This window comes from Lepus europaeus, chromosome 12, assembly GCF_033115175.1.
Source record: "Lepus europaeus isolate LE1 chromosome 12, mLepTim1.pri, whole genome shotgun sequence".
Lineage (NCBI taxonomy): Eukaryota > Metazoa > Chordata > Mammalia > Lagomorpha > Leporidae > Lepus > Lepus europaeus.
The window spans coordinates 17,523,291-17,543,929 of NC_084838.1; the positions used below are offsets into that span (position 1 = coordinate 17,523,291).

The 20,639-nt window shown below is 41.0% G+C and overlaps 1 protein-coding gene across 5 annotated transcripts in view; it reads left to right on the forward strand.

Moving 5' to 3' along the window:
• ASTN2 (astrotactin 2) overlaps window positions 1–20,639 on the forward strand; it is a 1,014,855-nt gene that overhangs the window by 619,128 nt on the left and 375,088 nt on the right. For all 5 annotated transcript variants that reach the window (XM_062207681.1, XM_062207682.1, XM_062207683.1 and 2 more), the window contains one exon: window positions 1,078–1,244. In XM_062207681.1, the coding sequence (XP_062063665.1) occupies window positions 1,078–1,244 (167 nt within the window). The remainder of the gene's footprint in view (window positions 1–1,077; window positions 1,245–20,639) is intronic.

Here is a 20,639-nt window from a genome sequence, read left to right on the forward strand (position 1 = left end):
AATGATGAAAAACCAAATTAACCAAATAGCCAGTTGTCCCCACAACAGAAGAACTTTCGTTCGTGGAACACTTAGCAGGTGTCAGACACTACTGACAAGAGCATCCCTGCTGAACTCATTCAAGGTTGAAGTCCTAAGAGTTTACTTAGAGGGTTTCTTGGAGGAATATGCCCACATCTGAGTAGTGGATTTGAAAATGTCTATATAGAGGGCCCTGGTTATCAGCATAAGGACGATTCAGCTTTTTAAAACATTTATTTAATTAAGCTGGAAGGGATGCTCTTTAGAAATATTGCTTTGTGGCTATTTGGAGGATAAGGTCAGACTGGAGGGCAGCAGAGGCATTAGGAGGCTGTGGTGTGCTCCTGTGGAATGTGGGAATCTCACTTAGGCTCCAGAGCAAAGGATGGAAGGGAAGAGATCTGCTCTTGACAGAAAGGAGGGTTATTCACATTTTGTGAGTAGCAAATTATGTGCCACGTTTGAAAGTAAAGAATGCACAACCATGACCAATTTAAGCTTCACAACAAACCTGTAGGTGTAGGTGTTATGACCAATGAATAGAGGAAAACATTGAGACTCAGGGTGAGTAGCTTGGCCCTGTCACAGAGTGAGAAGAGGAGGAGCTAGAATTGCAACTCATTTTGGTAGGGATTCTTTAAAATATACCAGACTCCCTCCTTAGGCACCCTTCAATAGCAGTAGACCCTTGGACAATGAAGGGTGATAACAAGTGAAGACAATTCCAACAATGTCAATACTAACAGGAGTTAACATTTGGTCAGCTCTTTGGAACACTGTCCTATGAGTGACAGTGTTCCAAGCACTTTGCTAATATTATCTCCCTTCAGTGTCACAGCTATAAGAAGCAGACAGATACAGAAGTCCCATTCTACAGGTGGATACTGATACTCAGAATGGGCCAGGCACTTGTCCAAGGTCACACAGCTATTAATTGGCCAAAGAAGATTTTGATCCAGCCTCGGGGATATGCCCCTTTCAGAAGGTGGGAGGAGAGGATGTGATGGGGCTGCCACCTCCTCAGCCATAACCACCCTTTGCCCTCTCTCTGAGCAGTGCCCCGAGGAGCTGAGGCCCATGAAGGATGGCTCCGGCTGCTACGACCACTCTAAAGGCATCGACTGCTCCGATGGCTTTAACGGAGGCTGTGAGCAGCTGTGCCTGCAGCAGACACTGCCTTTGCCCTACGATGCCACCTCCAGCACCATCTTCATGTTCTGCGGGTGAGTCTCTGTCCCCAGGGCCCAGGCACTCCTTCACAACCTGTGGTGAATGCCTTGGAAAACGGTCAGGAGCCACACAGCCTGGCCAGGCTATAGTGACCATCTGGAGGCCTTTCTGCCTCTCCTATTTCAGCCCTGGAGGCAAAAAACAAATAAACAAACAAACAAAACAATAAACAAACCAGGGGCATAAACTTCCCTTGGGTTTTGGAATGAAGAATGGATGAACTGGTCCATAGAGCTATCAGATGAAACCCATGCCCAGCCTGCATGCTCATTCCCACCGAATGCTGCTGCTGCTGCCCATTCTGCATGTCCCCCACAGCCCTCATCAATGCTCTTTGAGGGCAAAAGCAGGCATCTAGAAGGTGTTCACCAAGAACCAATCGAGTGTGCTCCATGCAAGCATAGGCTTGGCCTAGGCTTTGGACTCAACTTCTGCAGGAATTTGCTAGCGTTAGTTCAGTATTCAGCCTCTGGTTGCCCTATGCCCACATCTGTAAGGAGAATTAAGTGGGGGAGGGGAGGTGTAAATGAAACAACGCCTGTCAATACACACGTAAAGCCTGTCACAGAGCTTCTGGCTCTCAAGGAACTCAAACCGAGTTTTACAGTTAGTATGAGACTGGAAGGCAGGGAGTGGGGAAGGGGCGGGTAACATTGGGACCAACTTGCGAGTGGCCTGGGACAAGTCATTTTCTCTCTCAGGCGCACAGTTTGACCATCTTTGAAGAGAGATCTTGGAACAACTATGATTTATGTTTCTTCCAGCTTGCCCTGTTTCCCGCACTTGGGGATTACAGTGGAGTTACCTCTGCCACGTATAGCTCCTAGTATATCATTTGGTCCTCCAAAGCCACTCAAGAAAATAGCCACACCTTTTCTCCTCCTCTATTCCCATCCTGATAATGTCTTCACGTTAGAAAATGTGTTCAACTTTTGGCATTCCACGACTCAGAAAAATAATCCAGGGCTCGTGTGAGAAGTATGCTCAGTGCTCTTTTTACTATGATAGAAAAGCAGATTGAATAACCCTTTCAGCCCTGCCTATCACATAAAAAGGGGGTGGGAATGTGCATGAGTTTAATCCCAGTTCACTTGCATGGTTCTAGTGCAGAGTCCAGTTTTCCTTCCAAGCTAACTTCAGGGTCTCCTTTCCTGCCCTGATTACACTTGCGGCTGCAAGTGCCTTCAGGCAGGTGTTGGAGCAGCACTGGAGGCACTAGATATGAATCAGTAAAATAAATAAGAAATAAATTAAGGTATGCAGACTTGAATTTACAGTGGTCTCTGCTCAGCATAAGTGACTGCAGAGCAGTGTCGAGTAAATTATGCATGGGCTTGGATCTGCAGGCTTGCATACAGAATCAGCTGTTTCCCTATCATTGTTATTTTTCTCTCTGTGTACTGGAGTCGGGGGTGTGTTCCTGTGTGGCAGAAAACAACAGTAACAGCAGCTGCTGCAACAATAATGGGTTTTGACATCAGAGACTATCACCACCCTCCACACGCAGCACACGACACAAAACCTTGGATTCTGTATACGTGGATCTAACCCCAGCTCTATTTGCTTCCCTCTCTTAGGCATGGGGCAAATCTCTCTTGATCGTCAGTTTTCTCACCTTTAAAATTTTAATAATACCCAACACAATATAATGATATTTGTAAAGAGTGTAAAGTTCTTCACATTTTTAAAAGAGTTATTTCTTTGAAAGGCAGAGTGAAAGAGAGATATAGAAAACAGAAACTGACACAGTCTGAGAGAGATCTTCCATCCACTGGTTTATTTCCCAAATGGCACCAGTGGCCAGGGCTGGGCCAGGCTGAAACCAGGAGCCAGAAACTCCATCCAGGTCTCCCAAATGGTTGGTAGGGTCCCAAGCACTTGGATCATCTTCTGCTGCTTTCCCACGCATATCAGCAGGGAGCTAGATCAGAAGTAGATAGGCTAGGATTTGAACTGGCATTATGATATGGGACCCTGTATACAGGCAGTGGCTTAAACCGCTGTACCACACATTGGCCTAATGGTTCACATTTTTTACCCTGCTAACATTAAGTACTATGCTGAGTCATGTAAACCTCCGTGCCTCAGTTTCCTTGTGCGTAAAATATGGATGGTACAGTCTCTATAGAGTTGTTAGGAGGACTAAATCCATTGTACTACTACATTAATATTGATGAAGTGCTTTGGAATAGCGCCCTAAACAGAGTTCACATGGCATGAGTTTGGTAAATAAAATCACTAAAATGAATGATCCTAGTAGCAGCTGCCTAACAATTGCTCAGTGACTTAATACCCTGGACATCCTGATTTGGGGGCTCCCTAAGATTATGAGGTGCTAACTTCAATCAAGAAAGGTCTGTGAAATTTTAATTATGATTGATCCAACTGGAGTGTATTGTGAACCGCGAAAGCCCACTGGAATGTTGCTAAATAAGACAACCAAAAAATAAATAAATAAATAAAACCCAGATCTCAGAAAACCAACTGAAATTCCCACTTGCTTTGGGACTGGTCTATTAAGGATGCAGATATATGGCTGCCAGCACTTGTTAGCTCTATAAACAATAAAAGCTATTAGCAGGTACTTGAGAGGGAGGTAGTAGACAGACAAGCTGGGTGCTATTGAATTAAGCAGAGAAAACAAAACCAACCTTTCCTCCAGAAGACACTCCCAGCTTGCTCAAAGCTCTTTGACCTTTCTGAGAGTTTCCTGGGTAGCTGCATGCTTAATAAATCTGTTTGCAACCAGGTTAACAGCTGACATTTATTAGGTGCATCCTGTGTTCTGTTACTGTTCAATGCTTTGTATACATTAGCTCTTGTAATTCTTAGCAAAACCCTACAAATGGAGGTACTGTTACCATTCCCATTTTACTGTTTAGAAAACCAAGCAGAGTGACTCAGTGAATTGACTAAGATCTCACAGCTGGGAAGTGGGGTGTTGGGATTCAAACCGAGGCCACGTGATTCTGTCCATATTGTTAGCTGTCACAAAGCACACTGAACACTGGAGTAAGGGAAAGGGTTTATTGAGGAAAACCCAGCAGGATGGAGGGGAGGGACAAAGAAGGATAAGAGAGAGAGAGAGACAGAGGAGAGGAGCTAGTGAGGAGAGAAGAGAGACGAGAGGAGGAGAGGAGAGCAGAGGAGAGAAGAGCAGATGAGAGGAGCCAGGAGAGCAGGAGAGAAGAGCCAAGAGAGCCACGTGTTCAGGAACAGGTTCTTTTAAAACTTTGCCAGAGGGTGGGCAGGGAAGCAGGAGCAATGAATCCCATTAAGATGGGGGTGGAGCTTGAAACCGGTGGTTGGGCCATGTGGCCACCTGGCTTTCAACAAAGGGGGGGGGAGAGCCAGGGCATAGGATGTAAATCAGGGTGTAGATCGCACCATAGATAAAACTGCGCCAGTTTCCTAAGACATATCTAGTGATATGATCTTACGCAAGTCACTCAGTTTTTCCGAGCATCCTTTCTTTATTATTTGTTAAAGATTTATTTGAAAATCGGTTACACAGAGAGAGGAAGAGAGAGAGAGAGGGATCTTCCATCCACCACTTCCTGGTTCACAAAAGGCCAGGGTGGGCCAGGCTAAGCCCAGGAGTTAGGAGCTTCCTCTGGATCTCCCACATGGGTACAGGATCTCAACGACTAGGGCCATCTTCTGTTGGCTTCCCAGACATATTAGCAGGGAGTTGGATTGGAAGTGGAGCAGCTGGTTCTCAAAGTGGTGCCCATCTGGGATGCTGGCATGGCAGGCAGCGGCTTTACTGGCTACACCACAACACTGGCCCCTAAGCATCTATTCTTTAGTCAGAAGTCATTGTAGCACCACGGTGATGATTAAATGAAATTTCATGTACACAGGGGCTGGTATATTTAAGTATTCAGCAAACTAACTATAATTAATGTAGTAGAGTATAAAGCCATTTCAGTTATTCAATTACTGAATTATGTATCTTGCTTATCACTGTATCTCCAGAACCTAGAACACTATGTGGTGCATAGTAGGTTAGTAATTGGTAAATGAAGTTCTGTAAATTTTAAATTTTTGTATTTATTTGTATTTACTTGAAGGGGGAAGAGTGATAGAAGGAGTATGGGAGGGAGGGAGAAAGGGAGGCAGAGAGTGAGAGTGAAAGAGATAGAGAAAGAGAGAGAGGGGGAATCTCCTATCTCCCTAAATACCCACAACAGCCATAGCTGGACCAGGCCAAAGCTGGAACTCAAACTGGGACTCTCATTTGGGTGTTCTTAAGCCATCACATGCTACCTCCCAGTATCCATATTGGTAAAAGTATGAATTAGAAGCAAAGCTGGGACTGAAACCCAGACACTCTGATATGGGATGTGAGCATCCTAACCAGTGTCTTAACCATTGTGGCAAATGCCCACCCCAAATTCCTTAATCGATGTGACTACGAAGTTGGTCCCATTTATGGCCTTTCCAGCTATGTTGTCAATTTTCATCCCTGTTCCTGAGTTAGGCCTCTTGGCTTTAGTTTTTAGATTTAAAAAATATATGCATGTATGTATTTGAGAGTTTCCATCTGCTGATTCACTCCCCAAACATGTGCAAGGTAGGGACTAGGTCAGGCCAAATCTGGGAACCAAGAACTCAACCCAGCTTTCACATGTAGATGGCAAAACTCAGCTACTCAAACCATCACCACTGCTTCCCACCATCTGTATTCGCAGGAAGCTGGAGTTAGGACTGAGCTGGGTAGCAAACTCAGACATTCCAGTGCGAGACATGGGAATCACAACTACTGACTGACCACTTAATGTCTATCCTTAGCTTCTGGGTTTTTGAAAACATCTGACTGTCTGTCCCTCTGTCTCCCCTCTCTTCTTCCCTTGAATGTCTGTTGACTCTCGTTTTCCCTGATGCTTTAACTGGGGCATATCTATTGCAAGTTCAAATGCCCTGGAGCTAGGTAATAATAATAATTCTATGATAGGATATAATATTATATACATATGATAATAATTATAATAATACCTGACCCTTCAAATAGGTTCTGTTCAAATATTGGCTCAATGTTTATTGAATGGTTTAAGAGGCAGGTAAAAAGAGAACTTACGTTTTCTTCTCTTTTGTTGGTATTTTTTCATCTCTACCCATAGGGCCCTCTTACATGGTGAGAGGTGTGTTTATATTTTATCTTGACTGGTAATTTATTGTCATGAAATCTTGGCATCTTTTGAAGACTGAACTGATGACTAGCTGCTCTGATTGTCATCTCCTGTTCAGCCAAGACCCTCTGAACTGAGTGAAGCGTCCACTCACTGGTTTACAAAGCCTCCCTTTCCTTTCCCTGGAGGAGTCCGCTGCTCAGTTGACTTGGCTGCTTCCTGTCTGGTCCTGTCACACTGTGAATGCCTTGTGAGCCAGGACTGGAGCTTTTTTTTAATTGACAGGCAGAGTTAGACAGTGAGACAGAGAGAGACAGAGGGAAAGATCTTCCTTCCATTGGTTCACCCCACAAATGGCTGCTACAGCCGGCACACTGTGCCGATCCGAAGCCGGAAACCAGGTGCTTCTTCCTGGTCTCCCATGAGGGTACAGGGCCCAAGCACCTGGGCCATCCTCCACTGCCTTCCTGGGCCAAAGCAGAGAGCTGGACTGGAAGAGGAGCAACCAGGACAGAACCGGCGCCCCAACCGGGACTAGAACCCTAGGTACTGGCACCACAGGCGGAAGATTAGCCTAGTGAGCGGCGGCGCCAGCCCAAGGACTGGATCTTTATTACCTCTGTTCATGTTGCTGTTCTCCACTGCTAGACCCAAGGACCTCTTCAAAGCCATAAGGACTGAATTAAGGAATTCATCCTCCTAAGATTTGTTGCACCTTCTCTGAGTATTGTCCTTTATGAGGTGCTAAAAATACAAAGAATTGAGTACAAGGCCTTTCCCACCAGGAGCAAAGGGGACACTGAGAAAGATGGCTGAGCCATACTTGGTCCTGATTGATGTTAACAGACATGTTGGGTAGAAGGGGGTGAATTCAAGAGTAGTGGAGAAGGTCATTGCTGAAGCATTTAGGATGAACCTTACAGGGAGGAATCATTACCACCTATGAAGACCTTGGCAAGTTGCCTAGCAACCAAGTTTGTCTTCTGTGTGTGTGGGTGTGTTTACAATGCTTTCCATACATAATTCTGAGAGAACTCAATTCTATCCACATAAATCCACCCTATTAAAAATTATTAATGTTAAGATGGGACTGATCAGAGCCATTTGTAAGAAGGGGAATGAAAGAAGAGAAAATTATTTCAGGAGTCTGAAATGGGAGTCACTCAACATGAGAAAATTTAGCTTTGTGCTTCTTGGCAACCAAAGTAAACAGAACAAAGGCAAAACAAACCATAGTGGATTATATCCTTGACCTTGTTTGAGAAAATGAAAGTTGTGGTTTCTTTTTTGTTTTGAGGAATATGCACCTATTCCTGTCACCCTTACTAAGAAACATGTTATGTCACCATCCTATGTTAGAGAGAGGATTTATTTCAACAATATTTTTGAATTTTCAGTATTTATCAGGTCATTGAGAGGAGGAAACAGGCCCAGAGAGGTGTCCAACCAGAAAGGAGGTAACGTTGAGCAAAAAGAGTGAGCTACCCCAAGTGTCTATGTTCTAATTTGAGTGAAAATGCATGTTGAAATCAAAGAACACATCCAGCCTCAAGCTGTCATTACCAGCCTGTCTGTTTAATACCCCCTTTATGTGATTTTTAGGAGGGAAAGGAGATAAATACACATCTTTAAGATCCATAGTAAACTGGAAGGTGTGTATTTTCACTGTAAAAGCTGATGTGTGCTCTGGTAGTAGGAAACAGCGAACTAGGGAAAGGAGTCAATAATTTTGATTTGGCCGTCAGCTACTTGCAGAAGTGTGGAGCATTCTTTCAGGCATGTGTGTTGTGGTGCTTCCATTTTCTAGGCTAGGGCCTGAGCTCTTTTCCTCTTACTTCTGGTTGAAAACATGTACTTTATCTCAAAAAATTAACATAGAGTATCTGCATGCCAGATTTTTGCCAAACATCACAACTTTGTGTCTCTCTGATGCGAGAAATATTCACAGACAACTGATGGGAAAACATAAATTGCTTCTATTCATTTAGATAGCTGTTTTCTTAATGGATTCTATTAGATCCTGTATTAGAAGCTCAATGATCAGGCCCACATGGGAAAGTCCACATTCTATGCCTGCCTCGTGCAGGTTCCCAGTGTACCTAGGCCCTGGGCAAATGAAATGAAAAAAATACTCATATTTCATTGACCTAGACTGCCCATATTTTCTATGTCTTAAGTGGCTCTGAAATTTCAATATATCTTGCTATCAGTGGTTTGGCAGAGTTTAATTGATCGTTTCTTCCTCTCTATCTTTCTCTCTTTCCCTTCCCTCCTTCCTTCCCTCCTTCCATTCCTTTCTTTTTTCCTTCTTTCCTCAGTGATAAATGAAATGCTAGTGTTTCTTACTAGTGCCAGGGAGTCTTATAGTAGAGAAAATGCACTATATAATTTATCCCAGGATTCTCCATAGAATCTTATGCCTGTCCTGTCCTCCCCACCCCCAGCCTTCTTCTCCCCTCCTTTCTCCTCTCCTCCCTTATTTCTTTACTTTCTCTTCCTTCTTCTTCTCTAAAGAACAGCTTTGAGTATATTACATTTATAGAAACTCCAAATTTTCCCTGCAGACTGAGTCAACTGAAAGATCATTTTTATTAACCTGGGGACAATTCTGAGGGTCTTCATGAAGACAACTCCTATGGCATTGGTTAGTGAAGTAAATACAGTTGAAGTCCTTGGTGCCTGGCTCTGGCTCTGATGATACAAAGGATGGGGTTTCTCACATGTATGTGTGTTGGTACAACTGAAAGAGAATGTTCTGCTCTCTTGTTTTGATGTTAGAATGCTTAGATTCATTGGTTTATACTTCCCATCCTACCCTTCCTCCTGCCATCCTCCCACTCTCCTTCCTTTTCCATTCCTACCTTTAATATTCAAAATGATGTACTCTCATTCTATCTTATAAAATTAACCCAACACTAAGTAAGGAATTCAACAAATAGAAGGAAAAAAAAAAGCTCCTCAATAGTAGAGAGGAGGGCTTTAAACAATCATCAAATCTCAAAATGTCAATTTTACTCATAATTTACATTTTTGGTACTCAATTAGTTGCCACAGATCAGGGAAAACATATGGTATTTGTCTTTTTGAAACTGGCCTATTTCACTAAGTATAATGGTTTCTAGTTACATCCATTTTGTTGCAAAAGATGGGATTTCATTCTTGTCAATCTTTTATATGGCTGAAAAGTATTCCACTATATATATACCACAATTTCTTTATCTAGTCTTCAATTGGTGGACATTTGGGTTGATTCCATATTTTAGCTATTGTGAATTGAGCTATAATAAACATGGAGGTAAAGGTAAATCTTTCATATGGTGATTTCATTTCCTCTGGGTAAATTCCTAAGCGTGGGATGGTTAGGTCATATGTGCATATTTTCAGCTTTCTGATGTATCTCCATACTGTCTTCCAAAATGGCTGTACTGGTTTACAATCCCACCAGCAGTGGATTAGGGATTTTCCCTCAAATCCTCGCCAGCATTTATTGTTTGTTGATTTCTGTACGAGAGCCATTCTAACTGGGGTGAGGTGAAACCTCATTATGGTTTTGATTTGCATTTCCCTGATGGCTAGTGATCCTGAGAAATTTTTATGTGTCTGCTGGCCATCGAATTTCCTCTTTTGAAAAATACTTGTTCAAGTCCTTTACCTGTCTCTTAATAGATTGCCTGTTTTGTTATTGTTGAGTTTCTTGAACTCTTTATAGATTCTGAATATTAACCTTTTATCAGATATGTAATTTGCAAATGTTTTCTCCCATTCTGTAGGTTGCCACTTCACTTTGCTGAGTGTTTCCTTTGCAGTGCAGAAGCTTTTTAGCTTGATATAATCCCTTTTGTCAATTTTGTCTTTTTTTTTTTTTTTTTTTTTTTTGACAGGCAGAGTGGACAGTGAGAGAGAGAGACAGAGAGAAAGGTCTTCCTTTTGCCGTTGGTTCACCCTCCAATGGCCGCCGCGGTAGCGCGCTGCGGCCGGCGCACCGCGCTGATCCGATGGCAGGAGGCAGCTGCTTCTCCTGGTCTCCCATGGGGTGCAGGGCCCACGCACTTGGGCCATCCTCCACTGCACTCCCTGGCCACAGCAGAGAGCTGGCCTGGAAGAGGGGCAACCGGGACAGGATCAGTGCCCCGACCGGGACTAGAACCTGGTGTGCCGGCGCCGCAAGGCGGAGGATTAGCCTAGTGAGCCACGGCGCTGGCCCAATTTTGTCTTTGATTGCCATGCTTCTGGGGTCTTTTCCACAAACTATTTGGCTATGACAATGTCTGGCAGAATTTCCTCAATGTTCTCCTCTAGTAATTTGATGGTATCAAGTCATAGATTTAGATCCTTCATCCATTTTGAGTTGATTTTTGTATAAGGTGTAAAGTAGGGGTCTTATTTCATACTTCTACATGTAGACATCCTCTCTTATTGCCTGTATCAGGCTTTTTTGATTCTAACTACCTGCTAGTATTTCTTGAAATCTGGTATTGTGATGCCTCCAACTTTGTTTCTATTGTTTAAGATTGCTTTACCTATTTTGGGGTCTCTTGTATTTCCATATGAGTTTTAGCATCAATTTTTCTAGTCTGAGAAGAATTCATTGCGATTTTGATTTGGATCATATTGAATCTGTAAATTGATTTCAACAGTATGACATTTTCATGATATTATTTCTTCAAATCCATGAACATGAAAGATTTTTCCTTTTTTGTGTGTCTTCTTCTATTCCTTTCTTTAATGTTTTATAATTTTCATTGTAGAGATCTTCCACTTCCTTGGTTAAATTTATTTATTCCAAGGTATTTAAAATGTTTTTAGCAATTATAAATGTGACAGATCTTACAAGTTCTTTCTCAGCCATAGCATTGTCTGTATATATAAAGATTATTGATTTTCTGTGTTAATTTTATATACTTCTAATCCATTATAAATTAGTAATGGGGATAGAGAACAGAGAATAAGAGAGGTCAGGAGCATAAAATCAGAGAATAGTGAATGATGGGTTGGAGGGATAAAGAAGAGTTAAAAGCAACATTCTGGCTTAGGCAGCTAGGACTTGGTGATGTCATTAACCAAATACAAAAAAAAAAAAAAAACAGGAGGCAGAAAGGAGCTAAGGAGAAAATGGAGTCTCATGTATCAGGTGGTGTTAATCCAGGCTCTTGAGCTTCTCCTCAGCTCTACGGGTGGTATTTTTCATTCTAAAATGATAAATAACAAAGAATCTGACTTGAAGGGTGCTAAGCCCAAGGCATAGCTGACAGGTGCAGCAATCATAGAGAGTCATGGAATAAGTTAGCTCTTTATGAGCAAATAAGACCTTTGTTTTGTCCCAGGTAGTGAAGCAGCTGGGCCTTGAACCAGCGCATGTATAGGATGTTGACACTACTGCAGCAGCTAATGCTACAACACCAGCCCCAAGAGCTTCCATTTGTTGGAAGCCAATGGCTGGGGCTGGTACAGTCCAAAGCCAGGAGCCAGAAAGTCCATCCTTGCTTCCTACTTGGATGTCAGGGGCTCAAGTACTTGGACCATCTCCCACTGCCTACCTAGGTGCGTTAGCAAGAAGCTAAATTGGAAGTGGAACACACAGGACTTGAACTAGTACTCACTTATGGAATGTTGATGTCATAATCAGTCACTTGATCTACTGCACCACAAGATCTGCCCTGTCATTCTTTCTAATGGATGGCCAAAATCTTATGCTATAATATCCTTAGGAAAAATTCCCAGATGAGGAATGACAAGAGCCTTGGGTGATTACTGACGTCATAAATAAGAATGTCAATTGTTAAATCAACAACAGGAGTCACTGTGCACTTGCTCCCCATGTAGGACCTCTGTCCTTGATGTGTTGTATTATAAGAATTAACAGTAAAACTAATTTTCAAGCAGTACTTTATACTTTGTATGTCTGTCTGGATGCAAAGTGTTGAAATCATTATTCAGTATAGAGTTGATCTTCTGTATATAAAAATAATTAAAAATGAATCTTAATGAAGAATGGGGTGGAAGAGGGCATAGGAGGTGGGAAGGGGTGCGAGATGGGTATAGGGGGAAGAACCGCTATAATCCAAAAGTTGTACTTTTTTATTTATTAAATAAAAGTTTTCTGTTAAAAAAGAAAAAAAAATTTATATCCTTTAACTTTTCCAAACTCTCTTATGAATTCTAATAGTCTCTTAGTGGAATCTTCTTGGTTCCCCTCTATATAGAAACATTTCACCTGCAAACAGGGATAATTTGACTTCCTCTTTTTCAATTTGTATCATTTTGATTTCTTTTTCTTGCCTAATGTCTTAGCTAAAACTTCTAGGACTGTATCAAATAGCAATGGTGAAAGTGGGCATCCTTGTCTGCTTCTATGTCTTATTGGAAATGCTTCCAACTTTTCCCCATTCAATATGATACTAGGTGTGAGGTTGTCATATGTTGCCTGGATTTTGTCAAAAAATGTTCATTCTATACCCAATTTGCTTGAAATTTTTATCATGAAAGAATGTTGTATTTTACCAAATGTTTTCTCTTCATTTATTGAGGCAATCATATGGTTTTATTCTTCAATATGTTAATGTCATGTGTCACATTCATTGATTTGCATATGTTAAGCCATCCCTGCATTCCAGGGATCAATCTCACTTGGTCCAAGTGAATGATCTTTCTGAAGTGTTGTTGGATTTGATTAGCTAATATTTTATTGAGTATTTTTGCATCTATGTTCATCAGTGATATTGGTCTTTCTTTCTTTCAGTGATATTGGCTCTCTTTCTTTACTTTATCTTTTTCTGGTTTTAGAATTAAGGTGATGTTGACCTCATAGAAGGAGTTTGTAAATATTCTCTCCTTTTAATTGTTTTGAATATTTGAATAGCTTGAAATACTTCTTTAAAAGTCTGGTAGAATTCAATAGTGTAGCCATCTAGTCCTGAGTTTTTTGTTTTGTTTTTGTTTTGTTTTGTTTTGTTTTGTTTTTTGAAAAAGATCTTTGTTACTGATTCAATCTCTGTCTAGGTTATTGGTCTGTTTAGGTTTTCTATGTCTTCATAGCTCAGCTTGGTATATTTTATGTTTCCAGGAACCTATCCATTTATTCTAGATTTTTCCAGTTTGTTTGCATACAGCTATTTGTAGTAATTCCTGATGATTCCTTTTATTTCTGTGTTATCTGTTGTTAAATCTCCCTTTTCATCTATAATTTTATGGAATTGGGTCTTCTCTCTCTTTTGTTTGTTTGTTTGGCTAGTTGGGTCAATGGTATATCAATTTTGTTTATTTTTTATAAAAACCAGCTCTTCAATTCACTGACCTTTTGTATTTTTTAAAATTTTTATTTCTTCTCTAATTTTAATTACTTCTTTCCTCCTAATAATTTGGGGTTTGGTTTATAGTTATTTTTGTAGGTCCTAGAGCTGCATTTATAGCTCATTTATTGGATGCCTTTCCGATTTCTTGTTGTGAGCACCAACTGCTATAAGCTCCCTCTTAACACTGCTTGTGCTGTATCCAAAAACTTTTGATACATTGTATTGTCATCTTCATTTGTTTCTAGATTTTTTTTTTCATTTCCCTTTTGATGCTTTCTATGACACACTGTTTATTCAAGAGTGTGTTATTCAGTCTCCACATGTTTTCACATTTTCTAGAGAGTCTTATATTGCTAATTTCCAGCTATATTCCGTTTTGGTCAGAAAAGATACATGTTATGATTTCAACTTTTTTGGAAATTTCTGAGACTTGCTTTATATCCTAACATATGTTCTATCCTAGAGAAAATTCCATTTACTAATGAAAAGAACTATGTGATATATGTTCTATAGATATCAGTTAGGTCCATTTGTTCCATAATGCAAATTAACTCTGTTGTTTCCTTGTTGATTTTCTGTCTAGTTAATCTCTCCATTGATGAAAATGGGATGTTGAAGTCCCCCTTTACTATTGTATGGGAGTCTATGTCTCCTTTTAGTTCCATTAAAATTTGTTTTAATTAATGAAGCACCCTAGCATTTGGTGCATATACATTTATTATAGTCATATAGTCATATAGTTGAATTGATCCCTTAATCATGACATAATGCCCTTCTTTGTCTCTTTTTAGAGTCTTTGTGTTAAAGTCCATTTTGTCTGATGTTAGGATAGGTGCACTTGCTCATTTTTGCTTTCCATTAGCATGGAATATATTTTTCTGTCTTTCACTTTAGAGTACATGTATCTTTGTTGGTGAGGTATGTTTCTTATAGGCAGCAAATAGATAGGTCTTGCTTTTTAATCCATTCAGCCAGCTTGTATCTTTTAGTTATAGAATTTAGGCCATCTACATTCAAGGTTACTATTGATAAGTAATGACTTGGCACTTTTTTCCATAAATATTCCTATTGTTTGCTTTGGATTTCCTCTGTACTTTTACTGGGATATTTTCTGCTTTTAGATTCTTTCATAATGCTGACTATCTTTCTGTATTTCTTTGTGTAGCACATCCTTAAGTATCATTTTTAAGGCCAGATAAGTATTGACAAATTCATTCAATTTCTGTTTGTTTAGGAAGGTCTTTATTTCACCTTCATTCATAAATGAGAGCTTTACAGGGTACAGTATTCTGGGTTGACTGTTTTTTTCCTTTAAGGCTTGGACTATGCCTCTCCATTCTCTCCTAGCTGGAGGGTTCCAATGAGAAATCAACTGTGAATCTAACTGGAGAGCCTCTGAAAGTAATCTGGGACTTCTCTCATGTACATTTTAGAATCTTTTCTTTATGTTTTACTGTTGAAAGTTTGACTACAGTACATCATGCTGAATATCCTTTCTGTTCATGTCTATTAGTAGTTCTAGGTGCTTCCTGTACTTGGCTGTACTTGGATGTCTCCTCCTTTCTCCAAATTAGGGATGTTTTCTGTTATTATTTCACTAAATAGGCCTTCTAATCCATTCTGTCCTTTCACTCCTTTCAGACACTCTTAAGACCTGTATGTTGGGTCATATGATTGTATCCTGTAAATTTCAAACATTGTTTTTACTTTTTTGAATTTCTTTTTCTTTTTCTTTTTTGGGTCTGAGATATTTCCCAAGATTTTTCTTTTAGCTTTTCTACCTCACCAAGTCTGCTATTAATGCTTTCCACAATATTTTTATTTGACATATGTAATTCTTCATTATCAATATTTCAGTTTGATATCATTTCAAATCTCAATCTCATTGGAAAATTTTTCCTCCATGTCATGTTTGGATTTCTTTATCTCACAAATTTGCTTCTCATCACTTCTGATTAATACTATGATCATTGTTTTGAATTTCTTTTCAGGCATTTCAACAATCTCTTTGTCTTCATATTCTAATATTAAAGTGTTATATTCTTTTTAGGGGAGTTGTGTTGTCGTCCTTATTCTTGTTTCTTGGATTTCTGCATTTATTTTTAGGCATTTGTGGAAATACTTGTTGGTTTTCTCCTGTGATGGATTTTTATCTTTGAACTATGTCTCTTGTCTTAGTGGAGTGTCTGCTCTTTCAGTGAATACCCAGATGTGTGTGCTGGGTCAGTGTGGGAGCTCTGGTCAGTACTCCATAGTGGAGTGAGAATCCAGGGTGACACCCAAGTTGGCTATGTTAGATCTCCTCTATTGTCAGTAAGGGAGAGAGGATATCATGCCTTTTGGCATAACCACACCTTCATCTCCTCTCTTTCAAGGTGATCAATGACCAAGGTTAGTGCACTCTCATCCATGCACATGAACTGCACAAAGGATCTGTGTGGTCCTTAGTGTGAGCAAGGAATTCTGTTCAGTGAACCAACCCAGTCTGTCAGGGAGCTCTGAACCTTTGACATCAGACACAGTGAATGCCGAGAGACCCAACCTGAGCCTTGGCACCATTGTGCAGTCTCAAAATCCCCGCAGTCATAGTACACAAGGCTCCCATGGTCATAGGGTGCAGAGGATCTGTTCAGCCCTACAAGCCCTCCTAGTCCATGGAGAGGACCCAGATGTTCCCAGACCCAATGTCTGTGGGTTCTCCACCTTGGCAGTTTAAGCCGCTAGAGCCTGTGATATGTCCTATGTGGGTGCCCAGCTGCCTGTCAATCCTCCCAGCCAGACTCAAAGTCAGTGGGGAATGCAGCATTTTCCATCTGGTAAAATCACATGTACACACAGGAGTCATCACAGCCTCTACTAGTGTCAAAATGGCACCTTCTCCCTGCCAGCTGCCAGGTGCCCTTGTGGGGGATAGGGAGAAAGAAACGTGCTTTTCTTTCACTGGACTTAGTCGGTACCCTGCCCCTCACTAGGAGTCCAGGCCAGACTCAAAGATCTGCAAGGCTCTGCCTCAGGTAGTATCAGCAGTGGCATGGACTGCCACAGTCTGCTCTCACCTCATTCTCCAAAGCTGGCATCTCCTCCAGGTCCTGGCTGTGGGAGCCGTGTGTGATGGCTGCACTTGTTGCTGTGTGTCTGAGCCTTCAATGCTGCTCCACAGTATCCTTCTTCCTTCTGTGGAATTTCCACTGCAAACTTCTTTCTGACTCTCCCCGAAGAATGCACTTTATCCACTTTTCTTCTGCTATTTTCCCCTGTTCAAAAGCAGCCCGTCTTTTCCCTATTCTTCCATCTTGGAATCTCCTAGTATTACATTTCAATAAACAATTTTATTGATTTCATAAAGCTTTGAGAGATGAATGAATGGATAAGTATATGATTCAATAAACATATTATCTGCCTTAATAATTTGTACATGGGGCCAACATTGTGGTGTGGAATGTTACGCAGTGCCTATGATGCCTGCATCTCATGTGGGATCCAGTTTGAGTCCCAGCTACTCCACTTCTGATCTAGTTCCCTGCTAATGTACCTAGGAGGGCAGCAGATGATGGCTCAAGTATTTGGGCACCTGCACCCATGTGGGAGACCTTGAAGAAGCTTGGGGCTCCTCGCTTTGTTCTGGCTCAGCCCTGGCTGTTGCAGTCATTTGGGAAGTGAAACAGCTGATGGAAGATCGATTCTCTCTCTCTCTCTCTCTCTCTCTCTCTCTCTCTCTCTCTCTCTCTCTCTCTCCCCCTCCCTCCCTCTCTCCCTCCCCCCTCCCTTTCGAATAAATATGATAAATCTTTAAAAAAAAAGAATTTGTATACAATATCATTGTTCTGTAGGTCCCTTCTTCCTTCTTTGAAAAACAAGGAGATTGGAGGAAGGTATTCATCCTGAAGTGGAAAGAGCACAGGATTTAGAGAAAGAAGATTCAAGTAAAGTTCTGGACATTTCTGAAGCCCTCTGATGACCTTGGTCAAGGAAATTAAATGTCCCAAGGATTAGGGTCCTGGTTGGCAGTGCTGGAATAAAAGCACCTGTCTCACTGTAATGCCATGAGAATTAAATACAACATGCTCTTGGCTAAACACATAAGAGTTTTTATGGTACAATCTCTATAAACTCCCATCTCGTTCTAGTATTCCTTATAATGTGATGGGTATGTTAAGGGTAACACATTTGTTGCCTTCAGCTAAAATGCCCAGTTTGTATCTTTGTACTTATTTTATTTTATGCTTTGCATTTTGGCATATGTATAAATATAGTTTCATGCAGATCTTGGCTGCTTTCCTGTGAGCCTACGCTCTTTAGAATTTCTGTAAGAAAATCTCCCAGACGACAGAATGTTCTAAAGGAGCTGTATAATTATGTGGCATTGTACAAAAATAAAATTTTAAAAAGAAACCAACAACTAAACAGACCTTCACATTTATCTTCCCGTGCCCTGAGGTGGCTTAGGGAGAGAATTGCTCACGTTTCAAAACCCAGAGCATCGTTTGCCTTTATGACTCCCTGTTTTTTCCCCTATATCTCTAATGGTCTTACTAAGCATACCCCCAGCCTTTTATCTCTCTCTGCTTGCTCTCTTGCTAAGCTACAACCCTTTCCTACCTCTAGGCAAAAGAAAATCACCATGAACCTATAGTGTGATAGTTAAAATCATACACATGCACCTTGAGATGTGAACTTCCAGCTTCAATGCCTAGTACCGCAACTAAGTGTGCCTCCTAGCACGAGTCACTTGGCTTGGCTGAACTTTGGTTTTCTACCCTGAAAATGGGAGCAGTTCCCCTCTAAGGGTTGCATATTTTCTTTCACTTGTGTAATAAGTCACCAGAAACTTAGTGACTTAAAAAAACATAGATGTGGGGCCCGCGCCGTGGCACACTTGGTTAATTCTCCGCCTGAGGCACCGGCATTCCCGTATGGGCACCAGGTTCTAGTCCTGGTTGTTCCTCTTCCAGTCCAGCTCTCTGCTGTGGCCCAGGAGGGCAGGGAGGATGGCCCAAGTGCTTGGGCCCCTGCACCCGCACGGGAGACCAGGAAGAGGCACCTGGCTTCTGGCTTCGGATTGGTGCAGCTCTGGCCGTCGTGGCCATTTGGGGAGTGAACCAATGGAAGGAAGACCTTTCTCTGTCTCTCTCACTGTCTATAATTCTACCAGTCAAATAAAAAAAAAATTTTAAAAACACAGATGCATTATCTTACAATTCTAGGGGTCTGAATTCCTAAAACCTTGTCGTTGGCAGGGCTGTATTCCTGCTGGAAAATTTAGGGAGAGCCTGTCTTTTTGACTTCTGACTGCTGTGGGTTGCCTATATTGCCTGACTGATGGCCATACTGGATCATCTGCTTCTCTAAAACCTGACCCTGTCGTCTCCTTTTTATAAGGACCCATGTGATGACATTGGGTCCACACAGATAATCCAAGCTCATCTTCCCTTCTTAAAATCCTTTACTTAATCTCCTCCACGAAGTCCCTCTTGTAAAATGACATATTCAAGAATTTTGGAGATTAGGATGTGGACAGTTCAACTTATTAAATGTTACAATAAAGAACAAACTGGGCCATATCTAGAAATAAAATTTCCACTAAGCATTGGGGTCTTGAATGTAAGACTGAACTTTATTTATATGTGTATATGTACACACATGTATATACATGTATATAATTAAATTATATATTGCATATACTAATTATGTATAAATATGGTATGTGTTCAATTTATCTCCTATGAATGACACATAAAATGTTGCCAGTTATGTGCTTTGAAGCAAAAGAAAAAAAAAGGAACCTAAACAATGGCAACTTGGTCTGCTGAATCTAGAGAGAAGCCAGCACCTCCAGACTTATAACCACTGGAAATAATTTTTACTCCTTGGACAGTATGAATGGAGCAAGAGATCTAATAACAATGTTCATAGTAGCAGTAATGATATTCACCATAATAGCCAATGCACTGCTTGGCTACTATCTGAGAGGTACAGTTTTATTCGTAATTCTTAGTCAGCTGTATGATATTGTTACTACCTCATTTAGTAGATTGAGACCCTGGGGCCTAGAAAAGTTAACAGACTTGGTCAAGGCCATGCAGATGGGATGATGTTCAAATTGTTTTTTGTTGTTGTTTTAAAAGTATATGCATATATACTTTTAAATATATATATATATATATATGCATACCCCCAGCCTTTTATCTCTCTTTGCTTGCTCTCTTGCTAAGCTGCAATCCTTTCCTACCTCTAGGCAAAAGAAAATCACCATGAACCTATAGTGTGATATATACTTCAAATATATATATATATATATATATATATATATATATATATATATATATATATATATATTTGAAAAGCAGCATTACAGAGAGAGAGGGAGAGATCTTCCATCAGCTTGTTCACTCCCCAAATGGCTACAGCAGCCAGGACTGGGCCAGGCCAAAGCCAGGAGCCAGGAACTTCTTCCCAATCTCCTACATGGGTGGAGCAGCCCAAGCACTTGGGCCATCTTCTGCTGCTTTTCCCAGGACATTAGCAGGGAGCTGGATCAGAAATAGAGCAGCTGGGTCATGTACCAGTGCCAATATGGGATGCTGCTGCTGCAGGTGGTAGCTTAACCTGCTACACCACAATGCTTCCTCTATAGCCTCTGTTTGAACTCACATTTATTGAGTCCAGTACCTAAACTTGACACCTTAGGTCTCCATTAAGGGGCACAGAATTGCAGTAAATTCTTCAAAGTAGAAATTACTCAAGCAATATTCTAAGAATAAGATGCAATAATATTAGAAATCTCAGTGGATGGGAGATCTCCATCTGTCTTTCAAATAAATAACATAAATAGATAAGTATTAGAAATTAGCAACAAGGAATCAGAAACTTGGCCAATGGTTAAGATGGTGCTTGTAATGCCTGCTTCCCATATCAAGTGCCTGGGTCTGAGTCCTAGTTTTGCTCCTGTTCCTGCTCCTGCTTC